At 42.0% G+C, this 25,397-nt stretch overlaps 1 protein-coding gene across 4 annotated transcripts in view; it reads left to right on the top strand.

The window, feature by feature from the left end:
* LOC112080716 (son of sevenless homolog 1) overlaps positions 1 to 25,397 on the top strand; it is a 73,156-nt gene that overhangs the window by 31,906 nt on the left and 15,853 nt on the right. For all 4 annotated transcript variants that reach the window (XM_024146557.1, XM_024146556.1, XM_024146555.1 and 1 more), the window contains exons 10-15: positions 856 to 1,517; positions 15,184 to 15,265; positions 18,116 to 18,238; positions 20,507 to 20,610; positions 20,823 to 21,045; positions 24,621 to 24,740. In XM_024146557.1, coding sequence (XP_024002325.1) covers positions 856 to 1,517; positions 15,184 to 15,265; positions 18,116 to 18,238; positions 20,507 to 20,610; positions 20,823 to 21,045; positions 24,621 to 24,740 — 1,314 coding nt within the window. The remainder of the gene's footprint in view (positions 1 to 855; positions 1,518 to 15,183; positions 15,266 to 18,115; positions 18,239 to 20,506; positions 20,611 to 20,822; positions 21,046 to 24,620; positions 24,741 to 25,397) is intronic.

Here is a 25,397-nt window from a genome sequence, read left to right as displayed (position 1 = left end):
AACAATATTTAAATAGTGTCTGGCTCAAAGAAATATAATCAGATGCTCTTTATTCTTTTAGACTCATTCTATTCTTATGCACTTTCTCAGTTGGTCATCCGAGGCACCCTGTTAACCATGGGTGTGGGCCCTTCCTCGGTAGACTACCGTTTTGTTCAACTGCTGGAATGGTGAGGACGTCTAGTCAATCGGCCTGCTGGTCCACCAGTGTTGGGTGGAAACTGAAGGGACATGACTGACCAGCAAACCGATATTAAATTAGTTACCTAATTGGTTCTGGTTGGGTTAAGTTTAGGATTATTGGTGTGGTTAAAGGAAAACTCTACCCAAAAACTATCTTTTGGTATTTGTTTCTTTAGGCCACTGTTGATAAAGTTACAAAATGTTTTACCAGTCAGCAATCCAGTTTTCAAGATATATGCAAAATGCATCGTATTGGCTGTATATCTGTATTTGAAAGTTATATATCTTGAAAATCTGATGAAACAAATACCACAAGATTGTTTTTGGGTGGAATTTTCCTTTAAGGTTAGGGTCAGGATTATAGTTATGGGTGGGGATGCCAGTCACGTCTCTTCATTCGCACCCAGTGTTTTGTTAATGAGATGTTGTTTGTAGGAACCCCCTCCTGGACCAGTTTTAGTTATACCGCTGCTTTAGAAACTCAGCCACCCACACTTGACCCTACACTCCATCTCAGTCTCGCTGGCTTTGTTGATTTGTTTTCCATTGTCAATGTTCTGTGAACATCAGACCCACATTTCCCTACCTCTCTCCCCCCCCTCTCCCTTTTTTTTCTCTCACATTCTTTCTCTTACATTCAACTTTTCCCCTCAAACTCTTCGGTGGCGCCAGCGAGTCGGCCTGCCGCTTCTACAGCCAGCAGATGAAGGGCAAGCACCTGGCCATCAAGAAGATGAACGAGATCCAGAAGAACATTGACGGCTGGGAGGGCAAGGACATCGGCCAGTGCTGCAACGAGTTCATCATGGAGGGGACGCTGACACGCGTGGGCGCCAAACACGAACGGCACATCTTCCTCTTCGACGGTCTGATGATCTGCTGCAAGTCCAACCACGGCCAGCCGCGCTTGCCTGGTGCTTCGTCCACCGCCGAGTACCGCCTCAAGGAGAAGTTCTTCATGCGCAAGGTGCAGATCAACGACAAGGACGACAAGGAGGGCGAGTACCGGCACGCCTTTGAGATCATCCTCAAAGACGGCAACAGCGTGGTGTTTGCCGCCAAGTCGGCCGAGGACAAGAATGGCTGGATGGCGGCGCTCATCTCGCTGCAGTACCGCTCGACGCTGGAGCGCATGCTGGACTCGGCCATGCTGCAGGAGGAGAAGGAGGAGCAAATGAGGCTGCCCGGGGCGGAGCTTTACCGGTTCGCCACGCCCGACTCTGAGGAGAACGTGGTGTTCGAGGAGAACGTGCAGTCCAAGTCGGGCATCCCTATCATCAAGGCGGGGACAGTGCTCAAGCTCATCGAAAGGCTCACCTTCCACATGTATGCAGGTGAGAAAAAGCACACGACACAGAAAGGGTTTCCTGTGTGTGACCTGTTATGACCTTTTGAAATGCGTGCCTTTTTCATACAGCGGGCTATACAAATACCTCCCTCAGATGTGTGGAGTGACAGTAGTTGCTAAATCCTGAAAGAGAACATCTTGCAGACCCTTTCCMATCGTAGAAAAGGGGGGAAGGGGCAGGGTTTTGGGGTTAAAAAGTGGTCGGTAGGAGTCAATTTGAAAGAAATATGAGATTATGGGAACATTATTAGACCAAAGTTGAGGACACGATAGTCCACCTTTCACAAGACTGAATCCAAACATTACACTGTTGATTTTATGTGCATTTGACATTTACTGTACTTCTCACCGCGTTTGTTGATAATGAAATCTGAAAATACTCTGGATACATTCAGTAACATGATAACAATATTCCTGGAAAATGTGGGGTAGGTGCAACCTCGGATAAAAAATAGTTTGAGTGAGAGGACTAACTGGTGTGCAGAGTTTSTAAGTAATTTCAATGCACTTTAATGACTCAGTCTTCAACTATAAGTTTTTTTGTTTTGTGTTCTCCTAGCTGAGCCGTTAAGGAACTAGAGCAAGCACACTTGTATTTGGTTTGTTTGTAACACGGACCTGCATCACCGCCGTCACACAACTACTGTTGTTCATGCAATCCAAAAACTGACCATTATAAATCGCAATCTGTGTCAGCTGGGCATCATGAAAGCTTGTTCTATTGCCAACATGATGACTAGCTAAGTTATAAAATACTATCTTACAGTGTTAGGCTTTCACAGGGCAATTCAGAGAAACGGGTCGTGATTTTGGTGCGGATAGAAAAGAGTCATGCTTTAGACAAACAGGCTCATTCTGTTCAGAACCACCCAGGGTATGACGCCATGTCATCTTGTAACTGTACATCAWACATAGTGATCATAAACGTTAACACTGCATGTTATTGTACTGCCACATATGCTATTTTCAACCTGTATACAGGTACGAGTGTAAAGGGCTACGAGGAGCAGGAAGTAGACATGGGTCGCATCTTTTATGGCTCCCTCTCCACATTTCTTTTCCTGAATGTGAGAGAACTGGACAGGTGAAAGTGAATTCCTAGAAACCTAGATATTTTCTGTATCTTGTTAATTTTGTCCTGACCTTCTTTTTTTTTTACTCATGTGTCCACACCATGTTTGTGTTTATGCAATTATTCACTTGCCCAGTGCCTGGCGTGCATGTTCCTGTTATCACCTTGTTGTTCTACACACAAAACCTTGAACTTGGCGCAAACGCAGTTTATGCTAAACATAAAAGACAAGATAGTGGAAGGCCTATTTCTTCCCCCCACTTTCGTCATCCCCGCATCCATTTATAGCTGTTTTCACACTGCTCGTAAATATTTGGCCACAGTTGACGTCAGAACGCGGATATGCGATGACCTGCTTTGTTTCAGTGTCATTTTAGCCCCAGATAACACAACGAGAACTGATAAAGAACAAAAAACAAGTGGATGAAGCCTATTCATCTTCACGTCGCCATTTAGTAAGCGACCGGTAGTAGCAGATCTTTCCTGCCTGTAATTTGCCTATCTGTTTGGTGTTTAAAAGGGAAGTTCAGTATCCTCACCTTGTGCGTAGCTGTTTAAAGAAAATCAAACCACGGATTACAGTTTTTTCCGGCCCATAGACTACTTTCAGGGTTAGGAACCCTCTAGCATCATGTTATAAAATACTGAACTTCCCCTTCCACTGGTTGATGCTTATTTACATAGTGGGGAGTGAGACCTAAGAGGGCTATCTGAGATATCTACTGCAGCCCTCATCCTCCACATACAGCACCCGTTCTGCCAGTCACATTCTGTTAAAGGTCCCCAAAGCACACACATCCCTGGGTCGCTCCTCTTTTCAGTTTGCCGCAGCTGGCGACTGGAGCGAGCTGCAACAAACACTCAAACAGGACAGTCTTATCTCAATCTCTTCATTCAAAGACTCAATCATGGACACTCTTACTGACAGTTGTGGCTGCTCTGTGTGATGTATTGTTGTCTCTACCTTGACCTTTGTGCTGTTGTCTGTGCCCAATAATGTTTGTACCATGTTTTGCGCTGCTACAATGTTGTTTCTACCATGTTGTTGTTGTCATGTGTTGCTGCCTTGCTATGTTGTTGTCTTAGGTCTCTCTTTATGTAGTGTTGTCTCTCTTGTTGTGATGTGTGTTTTGTCCTATTTTTATATTGTATTTATTATTTATTTTTTTAATCCCAGGCCCCTGTCCCTGCAGGAGGCCTTTTGCCATTTGGTAGGCCGTGATTGTAAATAAGAATTTGTTCTTAACTGACTTGCCTAGTTAAATAAAGGTTAAATAAAAATAAAATTTAAACACAGCCCTTTGTGGAATGTTGGTGAGCTAGCCATTACAGTGTTGTTGAGGTAATCACTTTGCAGACTTCAGTGACACCTGAACTCCTTTAGTGATTCCTCACTAAAGCCAAACAAAAAGATGCCATGATTTTCAGGATGGTCACGAAATGTAATCCATAAAATAGTCCTTTGGAGACAGGGTTGTTGACATACACAGTTGAAGTCGGAAGTTTACATACTTAGGTTGGAGTCATTAAGACTTGTTTTTCAACCACTCCACACATTTCTTGTTCACAAGCTATAGTTTTGGCAAGTCGGTTAGGACATCTACTTTGTGCATGACACAAGTAATTTTTCCAACAATTGTTTACAGACAGATTATTTCACAATACCAGAACAACAGCAAAGGACCTTGTGAAGATGCTGGAGGAAACGGGTACAAAAGTATCTATATCCACAGTAAAACGAGTCCTATATCGACAACCTGAAAAGCCGCTCAGCAAGGAAGAAGCCACTGCTCCAAATCTGCCATTTAAAAAACCAGACTACGGTTTGCAACTGCACATGGGGACAAAGATCGTACCTTTTGGAGAAATTTCCTCTGGTCTGATGAAACAAAAATAGAACTGTTTGGCCATAATGACCATTGTTATGTTTGGCGGAAAAAGGGGGAGGCTTGCAAGCGGAAGAACACCATCTCAACCGTGAAGCACGGGGGTGGCAGCATCATGTTGTGGGGGTGCTTTGCTGCAGGAGGGACTGGTGCACTTCACAAAATAGATGGCATCATGGACGAGGAAAATTATGTGGATATATTTAAGCAACATCTCAAGACATCAGTCAGGAAGTTAAAGCTTGGTCGCAAATGGGTCTTCCAAATGGACAATGACCCCAAGCATACTTCCAAAGTTGTGGCAAAATGGCTTAAAAACATCAAAGTCAAGGTATTGGAGTGGCCATCACAAAGCCCTGACCTTAGTCCTATAGAACATTTGTGGKCAGAACTGAAAAAGTGTGTAACGAGCAAGGAGGCCTACAAACCTGCCTCAGTTCCACCAGCTCTGTCAAGAGGAATGGGCCAAAATTCACCCAACTTATTGTGGGAAGCTTGTGGAAGGCTACCCGAAACGTTTGACCAAGTTAACCAATTTAAAGGCAATGCTATGTAAACTTCTGACCCACTGGGAATGTGATGAAAGAAATAAAAGCTGAAAAATCATTCTCTCTACTATTATTCTGACATTTCACATTCTTAAAATAAAGTGGTGATCCTAACTGACCTAAGACAGGGAATTTTTACTAGGATGAAGTGTCAGGAATTGTGAAACTGAGTTTAAATGTATTTGGCTAAGGTGTATGTAACCTTTCGACTTCAACTGTATTTATCTAAAAGTTGGCATATTTATGACATTTTGGGCTTACCCAGGCCTCCTTTAAGACTCCACAATGCTTAATCTGTAGGTGCTACAAAGCAGAAATTGTCGTATGAAGCTTTACCACTTGTTCTGTAATATGAAGAGTTTTTTGATAAAAAAATAAAAAAGATTATTGAAGTTGCATATCAAAGTTCCAGAGTGGGATCTCTGCTAGTTTTAAAGTTATGGCCCATTTTATACAGAGAAATTGGCATAGTAGGCAATGTAACCAATCACAGCCCTCCTTTTACTTGCATATCACCAGCAGAAAGCGACAATTTTGAATACATTTTCACGTTCACTGTTGGTAATACTTACAAATTGGATCATGACTAAGAGTAGCAGAGATCCCATCTGGAACTTTGATATGCCTGTAGAGTAGGCATATATCATGTTCAAAAATATATATCTTTTTTTAAATGCCAAATCAAAAATGTCTATTCATGTTTATTTTTCTATATTCATAAATTAATGTAAAAATGTGATTTGAAACCAAATTACTACTCCTATTTCAGAGCAAGCAATAAAAATTCATATGACACCAATGTTTGCTTAGTAGCACCTACAGATGAAACACTATGGAGTTTTAAAGGCGGCCTGGATAAGGCTAAAATGTCAGAAATATGCCAACTTGTATTAATTCTTTCTCAATTATGCTTTTAGATATATATGTCAACAATCCTTCAACCTAAGGACTGTTCTATGGATTATATTTTGTGAAAATTCAGAAAATCATGGTCATTCTTTGTCTAGGTTTTGTGAGAAGTCACTCTTTAGAAATGCTGAATGACCCATCATGCATAGTAGTAGTTAGACCATGGGGTCTGTATTCTTCTCTACTGAYGGGTGCCATTGTACCTAACCAGATACAAGGCTGCGATTGGACCAATAAGCTCTTCATTMATTAAAAGTAATGACGTCGTTTTGGGGAAATAAATCGCCAAATTCAATCGCTCAAAGTCCAAGTGGATGTGGGCTCTGGTAATCCGGGGAGCAAAACATTTAGGCCAAGCGCTTCTGAATTTGGTCTGTTTCTATGTGTTATTCAATGTCATGCAACCATACAGGTGTTGTATAAAATCTTCTTAAAGACACACGTTTTCCTTTGTTTATAGCACGGAATCCTTTCTGAACTCTTACACATACGTTTGGGTTTTGTCTCTGCAAGTCTAGAGCAGTGTTTCTCAACTGTGGTCCATGAGTACCCCCCAAACTGTACACTTTTGTTGAAGCACACCTGATTCAACTCACCCAAGTGCTTGATGATTAGTTGACTAGTTGATTAAGGTGTGCTTGTTCTGGGCTACACCAAACCTGTGTGCTGTGGGGAGTATTGAAGGACTGGAGTTAAAAAACACTGGCCCAAGGTTATTCCAGCACAATACAAAGCCAGGAGAGAACATTCCTCTTATGGGTGGACTGTCCAGCTCACACCCCTGTGTAAACTTCCTCCCACGAATAAAAAGTAGGGTGTAAATATAGGCCACTATTTTCCTTTTTAGTTTCCAACAGTCTGTGTGCCACTGATTTCAAATAAGCCAAGGGAAACAAGCCTTTTGAGGAAAAGTGTGTCTGTGTGGCCAGGGTAATTTGAAAAGGGGAAAAAGGTGCTTCCTGTGCGATGCACCTCATGCCTGGACACACACCCTACTCCCACCCAGGAGACAGCAGGGCAGGGACAACACACGCTTTCTCTCTTATCTCTCTGTCCTGACTATCTGCATTACAATTTGCATGGAACTATGCTTCTCTTTTGCCATAAATTGTAGTCAAGAATYAATATAGTCCATGAGCCAGGAGGGTCGGTCGGGCTGACTTGGGACAATGATGTCYCTAAGTGATTTTTTTGAAGGTCAATGTCCCTAGAGTTGGAAAATGTGTGATATCAGTGCAGCAATGATAGCTTTCTGCGTGTTGTCTTTCATCCCTCCGTCCCATCTATTTTTCCCATAGGGATTTTGCCCTATGACAAACAATATCACTATACAACAAGTTATTGCTCACTTGTACCCTTTAATCTTATATGATTGGAAAGCTTAGAGATTCAGACACATTTTCGGAATGTTCAGGTCAACAGAACGTTGACCATTGACCCCTCTGGTACACAACAGCAGTGGTGGAAAAAGTACTCAATTGTCTTGAGTAAAAGTAAAGATACCTTAATAGAAAATGACTCAAGTAAGTGAAAGTCACCCAGTGAAATACTACTTGAGTAAAAGTATTTGGTTTTAAATGTACTTAAGTATCAAAAGTAAACGGAACTGCTAAAATGTATTTAAGTATCAAAAGGAGAAGTATAAACCAACCATAAAAAAATTATTTTATTAAGCAAACCAGACGGCACAATTAAAAAAAAAAAAAAAATTTTATTGACGGATAGCCAGGGGCACACTCCAACACTCAGACATMATTTACAAATTACGCATTTGTGTTTAGTGAGTCCGCCAGATCAGCGCCAGTAGGGATGACCAGGGATGTTCTTTTGATGTGTGTGAGTTGGACCATTTTCCTGTCAAAATGTAACGAGTACTTATGGGTGTCAGGGAAAATGTATGGAGTAAATAGTAAAGTACAGATGCACTAAAGTACTACTTAAGTATAAATACTTAAAAAAATTACTTCAGTACTTTACACCACTGCATATCCGAATGACCTGTAAGCATTAAAAAGGAAATCCTGATACATTTTAAACTTTGTTTGACAAGTGGTTCTTTCATGACCTTTCAAATGATCTATAATACAGTGCATTTGAAAAGTATTCAGACCGCTTGACTTTTTCCACATTTTGTTACGTTACAGCCTTATTCTAAAATTGATTAAATCGTTTTTTTCGCCTCATCAAGCTACACACAATACCCCATAATGACAAAGCAAAAAAATGTTTTTTAGAAGTGTTTGCAAATATATATAAAAATACATTTAAAAATATCACATTTACGTAAGTATTCAGACCCTTTACTCAGTACTTTGTTGAATCACTTTTGGCAGCGATTACAGCCTCGAGTCCTCTTGGGTAGGACGCTAAAAGCTTGGCACACCTGTATTTGGGGAGTTTCTCCCATACTTCTCTGCAGATCCTCTCAAGCTCTGTCAGGTTGGATGGGGAGTGTCGCTGCACAGCTATTTTCAGGTCTCTCCAGAGATGTTCGATCGGGTTCAAGTCAGGGCTCTGTCTGGGCCACTCAAGCACATTCGGAGACTTGTCCCAAAGCCACTCCTGTGTTGTCTAGGCTGTGTGCTTTGGGTCGTTGTCCTGTTGSAAGGTGAACCTTCACCCTAGTCTGAGGTCCTGAGCACTCTGGAGCAGGTTTTCATCAAGGATGGTCTGAGTCCTTCATGGTCTGAGAGTCCTTTAGGTGCCTTTTGTCAAACTCCAAGCGGGCTGTCATGTGCCTTTTTACTGATGAGTGGCTTTCGCCTGGCCACTCTACCATAAAGGCCTGGTTGGTGGAGTGCTGCAGATATGGTTGTCCTTCTGGAAGGTTCTCCCATCTTCACAGAGGAACTCTGGAGAGCTGTCAGAGTGACCATCGGGTTCTTGATCACCTCCCTGACCACGGCCCTTCTTCCCCGATTGCTCAGTTTGGCCGTGCAGCCAACTCTTCCATTTAAGAATGATTGCGGGCAGTGTGTTCTTGTGGACCTTCAATGCTGCAGAAGGGTTTTGGTACCCTTCCCCAGATCTGTGCCTTGACACCATCCTGTCTCTGAGCTCTACAAACAATTCCTTTGACCTCATGGCTTGGTTTTGCTCTGACATGCATAGTCAACTGTGAGACCTTGTATAGACAGTTGTGTGCTTTTCCAAATCATGTCCAATCAATTGAATTTACCACAGGTTGACTCCAATCAAGTTGTAGAAACATCTCAAGGATGATCAATGGAAACAGGAATGGCACCGGAAGCCAATTCGAGTCTCATTGCAAAGGGTCTGAATACTTATGTAAATAAGGTATTTGTTTGTCATACATTTGCTAACATTTCTAAAAACTGTTTTGTTTTGTCATTATAGGTTATTGTGTGTAGATTGATCAGCAATTTTTATTTAATCAATTTTAGAATAAGCGTGTAATGTAACAAAATGTGGAAAAGTCAAGGGGTCTGAATACTTTTTTGTGAGTGTGAGAGGGACCATTTGCTCACACACACATGCACACATTTATACTGACAACTCTACAACAACACACACAGCCACACACACACACACACACACACACACACACACACACATACAATCATCATGTAGGCTGCTACTCTGTTTATTATATCCTGATGCCTCGTCACCTTACCCCTATACATATTTACAGTATGAGTCAAAAGTTTGGACACACCTACTCATTCAAGGGTTTTTCTTTATTTTTTATATTTTCTACATTGAATAGTGAAAACATCAACTATGAAATAACATATATGGAATCATTTAGTAACCAAAAAAGGCTTAAACAAGAAAGGCTTAAACAAAATATATTTGAGATTCTTCAAAGTAGCCACCCTTTGCATTTATGATAGTTTTGCGCCCCCACTTGGCTTTCTCTCAACGAGCTTCACCTGGAATGCTTTTCCAACAGTCTTGAAGGAGCTCCCACATATGCTGAGCACTTGTTGGCTGCGTTTCCTTCACTCTGCGGTCCAACTCATCCCAAACCATCTCAATTGGGTTGAGGTTGGGGGATTGTGGAGGCCAGGTCATCTGATGCAGCACTCCATCACTCCTTGGTCAAATAGCCCTTACACAACCTGGAGGTGTTTTGGGTCATTGTCCTGTTGAAAAACAAATGATAGTCCCACTAAGCGCAAAACCAGATGGGATGGCGTAATGCTGCAGAATGCTGTGGTAGCCATGCTGGTTAAGTGTGCCTCTAAATAAATCACAGACCATGTCACCAGCAAAGCATCATCACCTCCATGCTTCACGGTGGGAACCACACATGCGGAGATCATCCGTTCACCTACTCTGCGTTCCACAAAGACACGGCAGTTGGAACCAAAAATATAACATTTGGACTCACCAGACCAAAGGACAAATTTCCACCAGTCTAATGTCCATTGCTCATGTTTCTTGGCCTAAGCAAGTCTCTTCTTATTATTGGTGTCCTTTTAGTAGTGGTTTCTTTGCAGCAATTTGACCATGAATGCCTAATTTCACGTAGTCTCCTCAAACATTAATTGTTCAGTCTGTTACTTAAACTCTGAAGCATTTATTTGTGCTGCAATCTGAGGTGCAGTTAACTTCAATGAACTTATCYTCTGCAGTAGAGGTAACTCTTGGTCTTCCTTTCCTGTGGCGGTCCTCATGAGAGCCGGTTTCATCATAGCACTTGGTTTTTGCGACTGCACTTGAAGAAACTTCCAAAGTTCTTGAAATATTCCGTATTGACTGACCTTCATGTCTTAAAGTAATGATGGACTGTTGTTTCTCTTTGCTTATTTGAGCTGTTCTTGCCATAGTATGGACTTGGTGCGCTATGTCTAATATTAAAGAAGTCTCAACGTATTGCTCGCCTGAGGTAGAGTACCTTATAAGCTATAGACCACACTATCTACCAAGAGAGTTCTCATCTATATTATTTGTAGCCGTCTATTTACCACCACAGACCGATGCTGGCACTAAGACCGCACTCATCCAACTCTATAAGGCCATAAGCAAACAAGAAAATGCTCATCCAGAAGCGGCGCTCCTAGTAGCCAGGAACTTTAATGCAGGCAAACGTAAATCAGTTTCACCAGATTTTCACCAGCATGTCACGTGATACCAGAGGGAAAAAAACTCTGGACCACCTTTACGCCATACACAGAGATGCAAACAAAGCTCTCCACCGCCCTCCATTTGGCAAATCTGACCATAATTCTATCCTCCTGATTCCTGCTTACAAGCAAGTAAGTTGTACCAGGAGTACCAGTGACTCGCTCAATACGGAAGTGGTCAGATGACGCGGATGCTACGCTACAGGGTTGTTTTGCTGGCACAGACTGGAATATGTTTCGGGATTCATCCAATGGCATTGAGGAGTATATACCACCTCAGTCATCGGCTTCATCAATAAGTGCATCGACGACGTCCCCCCCCCAGTGACCGTACGTACATATACCAACCAGAAGCATCGAGCTAAAGGCTAGAGCTGCCACTTTCAAGGAGCGGGACGCTAATCCGGACACTTACAAGAAATCCCGCTATGCCCTCAGACAACCCATCAAACAGGCAAAGCATCAATACAGGATTACGATTGAATCCTACTACACGGGCTCTGACGCTCGTCAGATGTGGCAGGGCTTGAAAACTATTTCGGACAACAAAGGGAAACCCAGACACAAGCTGCCCAGTGACGTGAGCCTACCAGACGCGCTAAATGCCTTTTTATGCTTGCTTCGAGGCAAGCAACACTGAAGCATGCACGAGAGCATCAGCTGTTCTGTATCTGTGTGATAAGATAATGCTCTCGGCAGCCGACAGATCCACAGATGACGCAATCTCAATCGCACTCCACACTGCCCTTTCCCACCTGGACATAAGGAACGCCTATGTCAGAATGCTGTTCGTTGTCTACACCTCAGCATTCAACACCATAATGCCCACGAAGCTCATCACTAAGCTAAGGACTCTGGGACTAAACACCTCCCTCTACAACTGGATCCTGGACTTTCTGACGGGCCGCCCTCAGGTGGTAAGGGTGTCAACAATACATCTGCCACGCTGATCCTCAACACTGGGGCCCCTCAGGGGTGTGTACTTAGTCCCCTCCTGCACTCCCTGTTCACCCACGACTGTGTGGCCAAACACAACTCCAAAACCATCAAGTTTGCTAACGACACAACAGTGGTAGGCCTGATCACCGACAACGATGACACAGCCTATAGGGAGGTTTAGGAGGTCAGAGACCTGGCAGTGAGGTACCAGGACAACAACCGCTCCCTCAATGTGAGCAAGACAATGGAGCTGATCGTGGACTACAGGAAAAGGCGGGCTGAACAGGCCCCCCATTTAACATCAACAGGGCTGTAGTGGAGCGTGGGTCCTCTACAGCCCCACAAGTCTTGTGTAGACCTCCACAAATCTGGTTCATTCTTGGGAGCAATTTCCAAACACCTGAAGGTACCACGTTCATTTGTACAAACAATAGTATGCAAGTATAAACACCATGGAACCACACAGCCGTCGTACCGCTCAGTCTCCTAGAGATGAACGTACTTTTGTGCAAAAAGTGCAAATAAATCCCAGAACAACAGCAAAGGAGCTTGTGAAGATGCTGGAGAAAACGGGTACAAAAGTATCTATATCCACAGTAAAACGAGACCTATATCGACATAACCTGAAAGGTCGCTCGGCAAGGAAGAAGCCACTGCTCCAAAACCGCCATTAAAAAGCCAGACTACGGTTTGCAACTGCACATGGGGACAAAGATCGTACTTTTTTGAGAAATGTCCTCTGGTCTGATGAAACAAAAATAGAACTGTTTGACCATAATGTCCATCGTTATGTTTGGAGGAAAAAGGGGGAGGCTTGCAAGCCGAAGAACACAATCCCAACCGTGAAGCACGGGGGTGGAAGCATCATGTTGTGGGGGTGCTTTGCTGCAGGAGGGACTGGTGCACTTCAAAAAATAGATGGCATCATGAGGGAGGAAATGTATGTGGATATATTGAAGCAACATCTCAAGACATCAGTCAGGAAGTTAAAGCTTGGTCGCAAATCGGTCTTCCAAATGGACAATGACCCTAAGCATACTTCCAAAGTTGTGGCAAAATGGCTTAAGGACAACAAAGTCCAAGTATTGGAGTGACCTTCACAAAGCCCTGAGCTCAATCCTATAGAACATTTGTGGGCAGAACTGAAAAAGTGTGCGCGAGCAAGGAGGYCTACAAACCTGACTCAGTTACACCAGCTCTGTCAGGAGGAATGGGCCAAAATTCACCCAACTTATTGTGAGAAGCTTGTGGAAGGCTACCCAACACGTTTGACCCAAGTTAAACAATTGAATGGCAATGCTACCAAATACTAATTGAGTGTAATGTAAACTTCTGACCCACTGGGAATGTGATGAAAGAAATACAAACTGAAAAATTATTCTCTCTATTATTCTGACATTTCACATTCTTAAAATAAAGTGGTGATCCTAACTTGACCTAAGACAGGGAATTTTTACTAGGATGAAATGTCAGGAATTGTGAAACTGAGTTTAAATGTATTTGATTAAGGTGTATGTAAACTTCCGACTTCAACTGTACATGTACAAATTACCTCAACTAACTTGTACCCCCGCACACTGACTCGGTACCGGTACCCCCTGTATATATATTCTGGTTATTGTGTTGTTTTATTTATTTTTTACTTAAGAAAATATTTACCAAATCAACTGAACTCTTCTTGAACTGCACTGTTGGTTAAGGGTTGGTACTTTTCACATTTCGCGATAAAGTCTACACTTGTTGTATTCGGCGCATGTGACAAATAAAGTTTGATTTGATTCTGCATTTTACCAAATAGGGCTATCTTCTGTATACCACCCCTACTTTGTCACAACACAACTGATTGGCTCAAATGCATTAAGAAGGAAAGCAATTCCACAAGTAAACTTTTAACAAGGAACACCTGTTAGTTGAAAAGCATTCCAGGTGACTACCTTATGAAGCTGGTTGAGAGAATGCCAAGAGTGTGCAAAGCTGTCGTCAAGGCAAAGGGTGGCTACTTTGAAGAATCTCATATATTAAAAAAAATATATATAATGATTTGTTTAACATTTTTTTTTGGTTACAACATGATTCCATGTGTGTTATTTCATAGTTTTGATGTCTTCACTATTGTTCTACAATTAAGAAAATAGTAAAAATAAAGAGAAACCCTTGAATGAGTAGGTGTCCACACTTTTGACTTAAATAAGTTACAAAATAAGGTTTGGGATGGTAAAAGCTGTTCGGTTTAAACTTGAATGATGAAATCCAGATATAAAATATGTAGAAAAAATAATGGAGCTATATTTTTTTGAATAAGATCATCTTTGAGAACTAACAACCACCAGAATAAAAACTAAACTGTCAGTGACAATCTAAAATGTAATTTTGTTTTAAAGTTTGAGTCACTCAGATAGCATAAGAACACAACATAAGCCAAGGCAAAAAATGTGTAAAATTGCAGGCAGTTAACTTTAAAGTAACTGCCCAGTGAAAATCTAACTTTTTATAAGTTCATATTCTGTTGAGTCATACCCAAGTAATGTTGTTGACTTGTCCCACAGTATACTTGTATTTGTGGCCAAAGCCTAGGAGAAACACTGCCGTGTGTATGTCGGTGGTGGGAAGGACAGGCGGGTAATCTATTTTTAAGCGTGTGTGTGGTGGAGTGGCAGTTGCGTGCGTCAGAGCAGCGTCTGTTTCCTGGCTGAAATGGTTCCAGGCCGATTGTTTGTAAATCCACACTGAGGCAGCTATTGTTCCCCCCCACCCACTGCCCTCCAACCCCAGCCAGACCCGGCGAAAGGGCTTGGACAGATCCATCATGTGAACCACTAGCTGACGATCCTGTTCGGACTGCAGAAGATCTAGCCCTTGCTAGGTGCCCTGTAGCTCCCACTCCAAGACCCGCATAACCACAGCATCCGCACTCCTAATATACACACAGACCTGGGTCATGTTCACTAGGGAATGTTTGACATTTTTCTTATTGGACAAGTCGAGTTGTCCCCCATGTTTCAGTCTGTTTTTTTCTGTTYGTTGCCTAATAATACACATGACATTGGTTAGCATATCTTAGACTGTTAACTTAATAGTTATAAGATATCTAGCTGGCAACCAGTAGCAAATTTCATACTGAAAGTCATGAAAGAAAAATAGATACTTGCACAATGCTGGGAATGATTAACAAAATGGCTGACAATCCCATTGTTTTTCCTTCTTGCAGATCCAAATTTTGTCCGAACATTTCTAACAACCTACAGGTCCTTCTGCAAACCTCAGGAGCTGCTGGGTCTTCTTATGGAGAGGTGAGAATGTTGATGCCATTCTACGATTTATGTGGATTCTACGATTTGGGCTCCAATTATTATTCCCTGAAGAACCGCCTTTGTCTAATATTGTATCATATTTTTCAACATCAGATACATTGCCTTTCACTTCGGACAATGTTTTCAGTCAACAAGATATTTGTCCGTGCTCGTTGACTCTGACCTTTGTCAGAACAAAGACAGGGATGTATTTATCACGGACAAGATATTCCTATATACATTTATAGAAACTAGGGCTGTCCCGGACTAAAATAAATCTTGGTCAACCGAGAGTCGTCTGTTCTTTCAACCAATCGATTGGTCGACATTTTTAAACTTGTATTTTAATTTTTTTWATAAAATCAACTATATGTAGCTTGTCTGATGCTTTAAGTACACTGTTTGATTAAATAATTGAGACACACAAATCACTCGAGAGAGCCAGAGATCAAGATGGCCTAGACAGAAGGGGAAAAAACATGTGCCGCCCTCCTCCCTCTGCTGCTAGCCTTCACAGATAATAGGCTACAGTAGGGGTCGGCAACCTTTTCCATTTGGAGTGCCAATTTATGTTACCATTTCTACCGTTCTGCGTGCCAGTTAGGATTATCAATTAACAGTTTCATTTAATTTATAATAGTCTTCGTATCTCAAAATCTTTGCCATGTGGTTCATCTAAGTTCTATCTAAATGAATATAAAACAAATCTAAAAGTAACTTCTATTGCCATTGCCAACTCTGTAAAAAAGTGCCTACATAAAGCCAACAAATATTAACATTGCAGCCTGCAGGTAGAAAATATCCTGATTTTAAAAATATATATATATATTTTTTTATATATATATGTATATTCTATAATGGCCTGTCTGCATCAAACTTGAAACATTGTATCAACTAGGCCAGTGGTTTCCCCTTCAAACATTCAACCTGCAGCTGCCTACCCCCTCCAGCACCAGGGTCAGCACACTCTCAAAGGTTGTTTTTTGCCATCATTGTAAGCCTGCCACACACACACTATACAATCAATGTATTAAACATAAGAATGAGTGTGACATTTTGTCACAACCCGGCTCGTGGGAAGTGACAAAGAGCTTTTATAGGTCCAGGGCACAAATAATAATATAATAATAATAATCAATAATTCTGCTCTTTATTTAATCATCTTACATATGAAACCATATTTGTTCATCGAAAATTGTGAATAACTCACCACAGGTTAATGAGTCGGGTGTGTTTGAAAGGATGCACATAACTCTGCAATGTTGGGTTGTATTGGAGAGTCGGTCTTAAATCATTTTCCAAACACAGTCTGTGCCTGTATTTAGATTGCATGCTAGTGAGGGCCGAGAATCCACTCTCACATAGGTACGTGGTTGCAAAGGGCGTCAGTGTCTTAACAGTGCGATTTGCCAAGGCAGGATACTCTGAGCGCAGCCCAATCCAGAAATCGGGCAGTGGCTTCTGATTTTAAATAAAATTGTCACAGAACCGCTTGTTGCAATTTTGATAAGGCTCTCTTGTTCAGATATCGGTAAGTGGACTGGCGAGAGAAAAACCTCACTCAAATGTATAGCCCCGTTGGAAAATATAAATGGAATGTTTGAAAATGTGAAAGAAATATATATATTTATTATTATTAAAAAAATGTTAAAAATGTAAATCACATTTTTATTTGGCGTACCCACGACGGCATTGGATCCGGGCCCGACGCKAGCAAACTTGCATCATTTTATAAAATATTCTGGGCCCTCAGTTTCCTGCGCCAGTAAACTCGGGACAGACAGACACAGCTGTAGGCTATTTGTGCAAGGGATAAGAGGTATTTTATGATGTTTGCACTGGATCAGAGCATTACACTTTTCCCTTTCATGCTGAGTGGTTCGATCGAAAGGGAGAGAGCTGGAAATATTTTTCAAATATGTTGAGGAACTGTTGTCATTATCAATAAAAAACACCTTTACTCGCTGTTTGAGGTGAAGAATAAATTACTTTGAGAAGCTCCACAACTAGAGGCGCAGCAGTCTAAGGCACTGCATCTCAGTGCAAGAGGCGTCACTGCAGTCCCTGGTTCGAATCCAGGCTGCATCACATCCGGCTGTGATTGGGAGTCCCATAGGGTGGCGCACAATTGGCCCAGCATCATCCGGGTTTGGCTGGGGTAGGCCGTCATTGTAAATAATAATTAGTTCTTAACTGACTTGCCTAGTTAAATAAAGGTGAAATAAAACATTTGTGGTGGAGAGTTTAGGCAATCAGACATTTTTTCTCACAAAGGTAGGATAGATTGTGAGCTCTGCAAACAAAACAACTTGTCCACTCCGACGATGAGAATGGTAAACAACTGTAATGATATTTTGAATGCATTAACAGAAATTACTGTAACCAAACAAACATTATCAATTAGAAATTATGAGAATTAACGGTAAATGTACTACTCTGCTGATGATATATGTAATGGGGGATTATGCACGAAATGTCGGGAGAGACATTGTGCATCTTAGCCACACTCCCCTTCTTGGATCTCCGGGGCCTCCGCATATKCCACTAAGACATGCGTGAATCAGACAGGTGTCTTGTATGCAATGAAAAAAATATATAGGTTTGCGACTGCTCCGCTCAAAAAATCTCGGCCAACCAACAGCCTATCAACCAAACAATCGAACAGTCGACTAAATGGCGTCAGCCCTGGTAGAAACATACCTAGGTGTTCAAATATTTCGAATTATACCAATCTTTATTGTTGCCATCTAKTGTATAGCAATCACCATCTACTGTCTGGTTAAAGGTGTCTCCCAGATTCCACACTGCTGTGTCTTCTCAGTTGTGATTTTGTTTTCCGGAACCTTCCAGGTTTGAAATCCCAGAGCCAAAGCCCACAGAGGCAGACCAGATGGCCATAGAGAACGGAGACCAACCTCTCAGCGCCGAACTCAAACGATTTCGCAAGGAGTTTGTCCAGCCAGTCCAACTCCGGTACCTCTCCACCCCTCCCAATTTACCACACCTAATTCCAGTGTTCATTAGGAACTGTAGCAAAACATTTGACAGGAAAAAAGTCGAGGTAGCCCCCGTCTGTTTTCTTTTATTTTGGTTCCTAATGAACATGACCTWGTGGTCAACAGAACATCCTGGTTTTCTTGTGATACTTATGGTGCCACATGGAGGGTAGTCTGTCCTGATTAGCAGAGAAAGGTTTCAAACTGTTTCAATGCTGGGTTGAAACAGAAGCATGCACTTTTTCATATATATTTTTTTTATATACAGCGTGTTTGGAAAGTATTCAGACCCCTTCCCCTTTTCTACATTTTGTTACATTACAGCCTTATTCTAAAATGTATTTTTTTTTTATCCTCAGCAATTTACACAATACCCCATAATGACAAAGCGAAAACAGTTTATAAAAAAAAAAAAATGCTAATATATTAAATATAAATAACAGATACCTTATTTACATAAGTATTCATAGCCTTTGCTGTGAGACAAGAAATTGAGCTCAGGTGCACCATGTTTCTGTTGATCATCCTTGAGATGTTTCTACAACTTGATTTAAGTCCACTTGTGGTAAATTCAATTGATTGGACATGATTTTGAAAGGCACACACCTGTTTATATAAGGTCCCACAGTTGACAGTAAATGTCAGAGCAAAACCCAAGCCATGAGGTCGAAGGAATTGTCTGTAGAGCTCAGAGACAGGATTGTGTCGAGGCACAGATTTGGGGAAGGGTACTAAAACATTTCTGCAGCATTGAAGGTCCGCAGGAACACAGTGGCCTCCATCATTCTTAAATGGAGGAAGTTTGGAACCACCAAGACTCTTCTTAGAGCTGGCTGCCTGGCCAAACTGATCAATCTGGGGAGAAGGGCCTTGGTCATGGTGGTGACCAAGAACCCAATAGTCACTCTGACAGCGCTCCAGAGTTCCTTTGTGGAGATGGGAGAACCTTCCAGAAGGACAACCATCTCTGCAGCACTCCACCATTCAGGCCTTTATGGTAGAGTGGCCAGACGGAAGCCACTCCTCGGTAAAAAGCACTTGACCGCTTGGAGTTTATCAAAAGGGACCTAAAGGACTCTGACCATGAGAAACAAGATTCTCTGGTCTGATGAAACCAAGATTGAACTCTTTGACCTGAATGCCAAGCGTTACATCTGGAGGAAACCTGGCACCATCCCTACAGTGAAGCATGGTGGTGGCAGCATCATGCTGTGGGGATCATTTTCAGCAGCAGGGACTGGAWGATTAGCCAGGATCAAGGGAAAGATGAACGGTGCAAAGTACAGAGAGATCCTTGATGAAAACCTGCTCCAGAGCGCTCAGGACCTCAAACTGGGGCGAAGTTTCACCTTCTTACAGGACAACGACCCTAAGCACACAGCCAAGACAACCCATGACTCGCTTCAGACAAGTCTCTGAATGTCCTTGAGTGGCCCAGCCAGAGACTTGAAAATAGCTGTGCAGTGATGCTCCCCATCCAACCTGACAGAGCTTGAGAGGTTCTGCAGAGAAGAATGGAAGAAACTCCCCAAATACAGGTGTGCCAAGCTTGTAGTGTCCTACCCAAGAAGACTCGAGGCTGTAATTGCTGCCAAAGATGCTTCAACAAAGTACTGAGTAAAGGGTCTGAATATCTATATAAATGTGATATTTCAGTTTACAATTTTTTATAAATGTGCAAACATTTCTAGAAACCTGTTTTTGCAGTGAAAAACAATTGTGGACAAAGTCAAGGGGTTTGAATACTTTCCGAATGCATTGTAAATATATAGAATTTTTTATGCATATATTTTACTACATTATTTTCCACTAACCCTACCACCCCTCCCCTAATTGGAGTAAACTAATGGACAACAATACTCAGGCTTCACTTCAGGTTATACATACTACATAGATTTCACGGACAATATACTTTACGTTAATTATCTTTTTTGTTTGTTTGTTTTTATGTCCCAGCCTTCAGCTACCCTCAAACCTTCCCATCTCTCTCTGAAGAACATCCAGTTTTCATTTCTAGCTGCCATATATTTTTCAGGCATGCACTCTTTGTAGCTCTCAATTCATCTGTGGCTCTCTGGTCTCTTATCAGTCAACTCATCTCTTTCCCAGTCTCTTAGGAGTTGGTTTAAGTTGCTAATCCAGGGTCAGATTTATTTAGTTTTTAGGTCAGGATTTGTAGTTAGCAGTTACAGACCGGCAAGAGACCGCTATCTAACTGGTTTTGACCTACTCTCTCTTCCTGCAGAGTACTGAATGTATGTCGCCACTGGGTGGAGCACCACTTCTATGACTTTGAGCGGGACTGCCAGTTACTCAAGCGTCTGGAGGAGTTCATTGCATTGGTGCGAGGTATGTGTGGATAAATCGGGGCAAGGACTTTCTCTTCTCTCGTTGCATATCCTCTCTTTTTGTCTTGTATTTTCTCCTCTTTCTTCTTTTCCTCTTGTCTCTTCCTCTCCCGTCTCTTGTATTCTATATTCTTCTAATTTAGTGTATTTTTTTCACCTCTCTTCTCCTTCTCTTCTCTGAGTGACAATCTCACTCTCTGTGACCCCTCCCAGGCAARGCCATGAAGAAGTGGGTGGAGTCCATCACCAAGATCATCCAGAGGAAGAAGCAGGCGCAGGCCAACGGGCCCAGCCACAACATCACCTTCGAGAGCTCGCCGCCGCCCATCGAGTGGCACCTCAGTAAGCCGGGCCAGACAGACCAGTTTGACCTCATGACCCTCCACCCCATTGAGATCGCCCGACAGCTCACACTGCTCGAGTCCGACTTCTACAGGTAGACCTACAGTACCGTATGGCCGTCCAAGCCAGTGTTTTTTAACTCCATTTCTTTTTGTTCCTGTCCAGTACTAAGGCACCTCAATTTATCACTTGCTCGATTACTTGGATCAGCTGTGTATGTGTTGTCCAAGAGCAAAAATGTGACCCACCACCTGGATTCGGTCTATGTAGCAAAATTTGAAATGGTGTCTTTTACATTGGATAAAAGTACAGACTCAGAGCTAGAAATGTGGATATCATACACTCCAGTTGAGGAACATTGAGAAAGTAATTCTGCTTAGAAAGTTGATAAACTTGTAACCCCACTTTTGAGAAAATTGCCCTTGAATGTTTTGGTACACCAACTTGGAGAGCTCTTCTTTGTCTACACCCATTCAGCATTGTTCACACCCTCTTAAGCCTTAGCCCAACCCATCTCGTTAAGGATTCACATTTGAGGCCATGTGCTAAACCGAGTGAGTAGTGTAGTAAACAACCAAGTATTTCAAGACTAAAAGTGCTAAAGGTAGTAGCCTACAATAAGTTGAGGCTCCAGGAAAAAATACACTATCTAGACCTTGTCCAATATCCTAATTTGACTTTGGTGCAGGTCATGTTTTTCTTGACTTTACCATCTCTGGTAAACACACATTATATCAAATCAAATCAAAGTTTATTTGTCACATGTACAGGATACAGAAGGTGTAAATGGTACTGTGAAATGGTTACTTGCATATTTGCAAGTAATATAAAAAAAAATGAAAGTGTCCAGATAAAAATATAGTGTCAATATTTGATCATTTATTAGATGATGCTTACCCAGACACACTTGCCTAAATTGATAGGCCATGTGAAAAGAATGCTATATTCACCCCTCCAGCCACATCTAGCTAAGTGGATGGGTCACTATTGTCTAGACGTACACGTGTTCATGAAATACAACAGATGGCCGTAATCACCCCCAGACACACCTGGCTAACTTGATGGGTTGTGTAATGATCTGGCGAAGTGGAGTTTTTTGTTTAGACATGTAGCTATCTAAACAATGAACCGTCATAATCCCAACTCGTACTAATACAAACTGATTGTTGTAACTAAAGCTAACCAACAATGTCCAATGTTAGGTAGCTAGCTAACATTAAGCTATAACTAGTAATGAAAATCGTTWTCTGATTCAAATAATATTACTACAGATCATACACGTAACGTCAGCTAGCGAGCCAGCAAGCTAACATGCGCTAGCTAGCTAACAGTACGCTTTAACTTGCAATGAAAAATGACTTTCTGACTAAATTAGAAACTTATAATATCTGAAAATGTAGCTAGACTCTTACCCTTATACATGGATGAAATCTTCACGGCAGACAGGAACCATTTAACTCCGTTTTGATTGTAGCTACATCTTGTTTGGCCAGAGTTGTGTTAAGTCACTCCGGTTCACACTAACCGTGGAGTGTGCAGAAAGTAGCCCATCACAACTTTTTCCAACTGATCTGTCAATAGCGCCTGCTAAATTCAGGGCATCAGGGTTGTTGAGAAAAGTAGCAAAACTTTTGTAGTTCTCAATGGCTAATGTTAAAACTTTCAAAACCGGCGCGGTAGAAATGACTATCAACACATACTAAAGAGTTCACGTTATAGACAGAAGCCTGCTACATGGCAGACCAAACCAATCTCATCTCCCGGCATGTTCAGCCCACCCATCTCAGCCAATCATGGCTAGCGGGAAGGTTCCTGACTTTTTCCGTGGCTAAACCAACTAGGCTTGTAATTTTAACTATTTAATTCGTATTTACAGATGGAATACACATTTTCTATTAAGGCACATGAAAGTTCACATGTTCCAGAAGGTATTTCTGCCCAAAAACACATTTTGATAAAAAGTAAAAGACGTTCAAATGCCTCTCCTGTGAAGTAGTGACGTGCGACATACGCCTAGCTTCCTGAAACGGGGCACAAATGTGCTGTATTTGTTGCCTTCATACCAGGTGGGGAGTGAAGGGTCGAGGTGTACTACCTTATTTAGTCCCCTAAATACCTGGTAATTATTTGTTACCAATTGTGTTATATAATTTAATGTAATTAGAAAGTTCTCGGTGGTAATAGGACTTTAAAAAACGAACAACTGTAGTTTGGGATGTTCTTTCAGGATTCGTATCTTTGCAGTTGCACCCAGATCCTCCTAAGAGGTCGCTTACATTGGAAGATACTCCTATGGCTAAGTGATACTTTTTTCCCCCAGTGAATAAAATTGAGTTCATGATTCGTCACACTTGATGCAGTCTTCRCTTTGGATCCACCTCTTGTCTGAATGTGTTTCTATGTTTTCCCATTTGGCCAGATTAAAGTTGTTTAGTACAATAGAGGACACATGCACACACGCACAATTTTCCTCACATATACTTACACACACAAACATGCAGCACCAGAGGGGATGCAGGAACACACTTCCCCCTCTGACGTCGCTGGGCCTGTGGGAACAGCTAGGGTGGACCATACCCAAGGTTATCCCCTCACCTCTTTCCCACGCTCCGGGGTGAAGTTTCCCCTAGGTGCAGATCTATGATCAGCTTCCTCTCCCAATATTAACCGTAACCGTTAGTGGGGAAAATTCAAAACTGACCCAAGATCAGCATCTATGGGTAACTCAATGTATGTACTGTAAGAATATCAATTGAAATCTCCATGAAGGAGCTGGTCCTCACTAATGCCCCGTAGGTCACTTCATTACTCCCTATTTGTTTACTATACAAGCATCTGATTTACCTAACTTTGTTGTTGAAGGATTAAAAACATGAGTTACAAAACGCATTCGCAGGGTTGGTTAACTCTTAACGTTCCTCGGGTCTCCACCGATTAGGTAAATCCGCTTTTAGTTTTAATGCGTCCCATTGCTGGAACAATTTACAGATCTCATTAAAACTGGATGTTCTGGTGCTGCTTGGATGTTGATTGAAAACCTAGTAGCTGAGAAATGTAACTGTTTATGATTGTGTATTTGCGTTTTGCATATTTAAAAAAATATATATTAACACTTATTTATGCACGTGTAGTTTTAAATGTGTATATTGTATATTGATGTGTATTGTGTACACAGGGCTCCCCTGGAAAAGAGACCCTTGGTCTCAGTGCAGACTACCTGTTAAAATAAAGTTCAAATAAAAACATTCAYATATTCACCCTACTCCATTTCCTAYGACGAGATCACAACACACTGGCTCGGTGGCCCAAAAATGGTCGCCGGTATTGTCTGAAAGTCTTACCGCAATGCTGGCACAGAAAGCTCCCTTAGCTGCCAAGACTGGAGTCGGTAGAAGTTTGCACCTAACCACTGACAGTCAGATTTTTTTGTTTGTCATTAAACTAATAATGGTGGCCCTCTGTGGCTCACATGGTGAATGCATGGTGCTAGCCACACTAAAGTTGTGGCTTCAATTCCTGCTGGGATCACATAAACATACAGTATAGTGCCTGCATACATTTTTTTTGTACGTCGCTTTGGATAATGGCATAGAATAGTTAGGGTATATGGTAATCTTCTACATCTTTGGTTTGGAGCATTATTGACCTCTCTCTGACCTATATCTGCAGGGCGGTGCAGCCATCAGAGCTGGTGGGCAGCGTGTGGACGAAGGAGGACAAGGAGCTGAACTCGCCCAACCTTCTGCGCATGATCCGCCACACCACCAACCTCACATTGTGGTTCGAAAAGTAAGAGCGCCAATTCTGTTTTTTTGGCAGCACAAAGAAGCGGTCCTCGTGAAATGTGACCCATGATACTCCTTACACTTGCAGTGTTGACCAAGCATTTTCTATGATGAATTTATGGCATGATAAAGTAAATTGTGTAGCTGTTATGTAGCTCCAATGTATACTGAACAAAATTAKAAACACAAGTATAGTGTTGGTCCCATCATAAGCTGAAATAAAAGATGCCAGACATGTTCCATAAGCACAAAAAGCTTATTTCTTCTCAAATGTTGTGCACTAATGAGTTTACATCCCGGTTAGTGAGCATTTCTCCTTCGCCTAGATAATCCATCCACCTGACAGGTGTGGCATATCAAGAAGCTGATTAAACAGCATGATCATTACACAGGTGCACCTTGTGCTGGGGACAATAGAAGGCCACTTTAAAACATGCAGTTTTGTCACACAACACAATGCCACAGAGTTTTGAGGGAGCATGCAATTGGCAAGCTAACCATAAGCCACGTCCAACGACATTTTAGAGAATTTGTCAGTATGTCCAACCGGCCTCACAACCRCAGACCACGTGTAACCACGAAAGCCCAGGCCCTCCACATCYGGCTTCTTCACCTGCGGGATTGTCTGAGACCAGCCATCCGGACAGCTGATAAAACTGAG

Source organism: Salvelinus sp. IW2-2015, unplaced genomic scaffold (assembly GCF_002910315.2).
Source record: "Salvelinus sp. IW2-2015 unplaced genomic scaffold, ASM291031v2 Un_scaffold16450, whole genome shotgun sequence".
Lineage (NCBI taxonomy): Eukaryota > Metazoa > Chordata > Actinopteri > Salmoniformes > Salmonidae > Salvelinus > Salvelinus sp. IW2-2015.
This window is presented reverse-complemented; position numbering and strand designations above follow the sequence as displayed.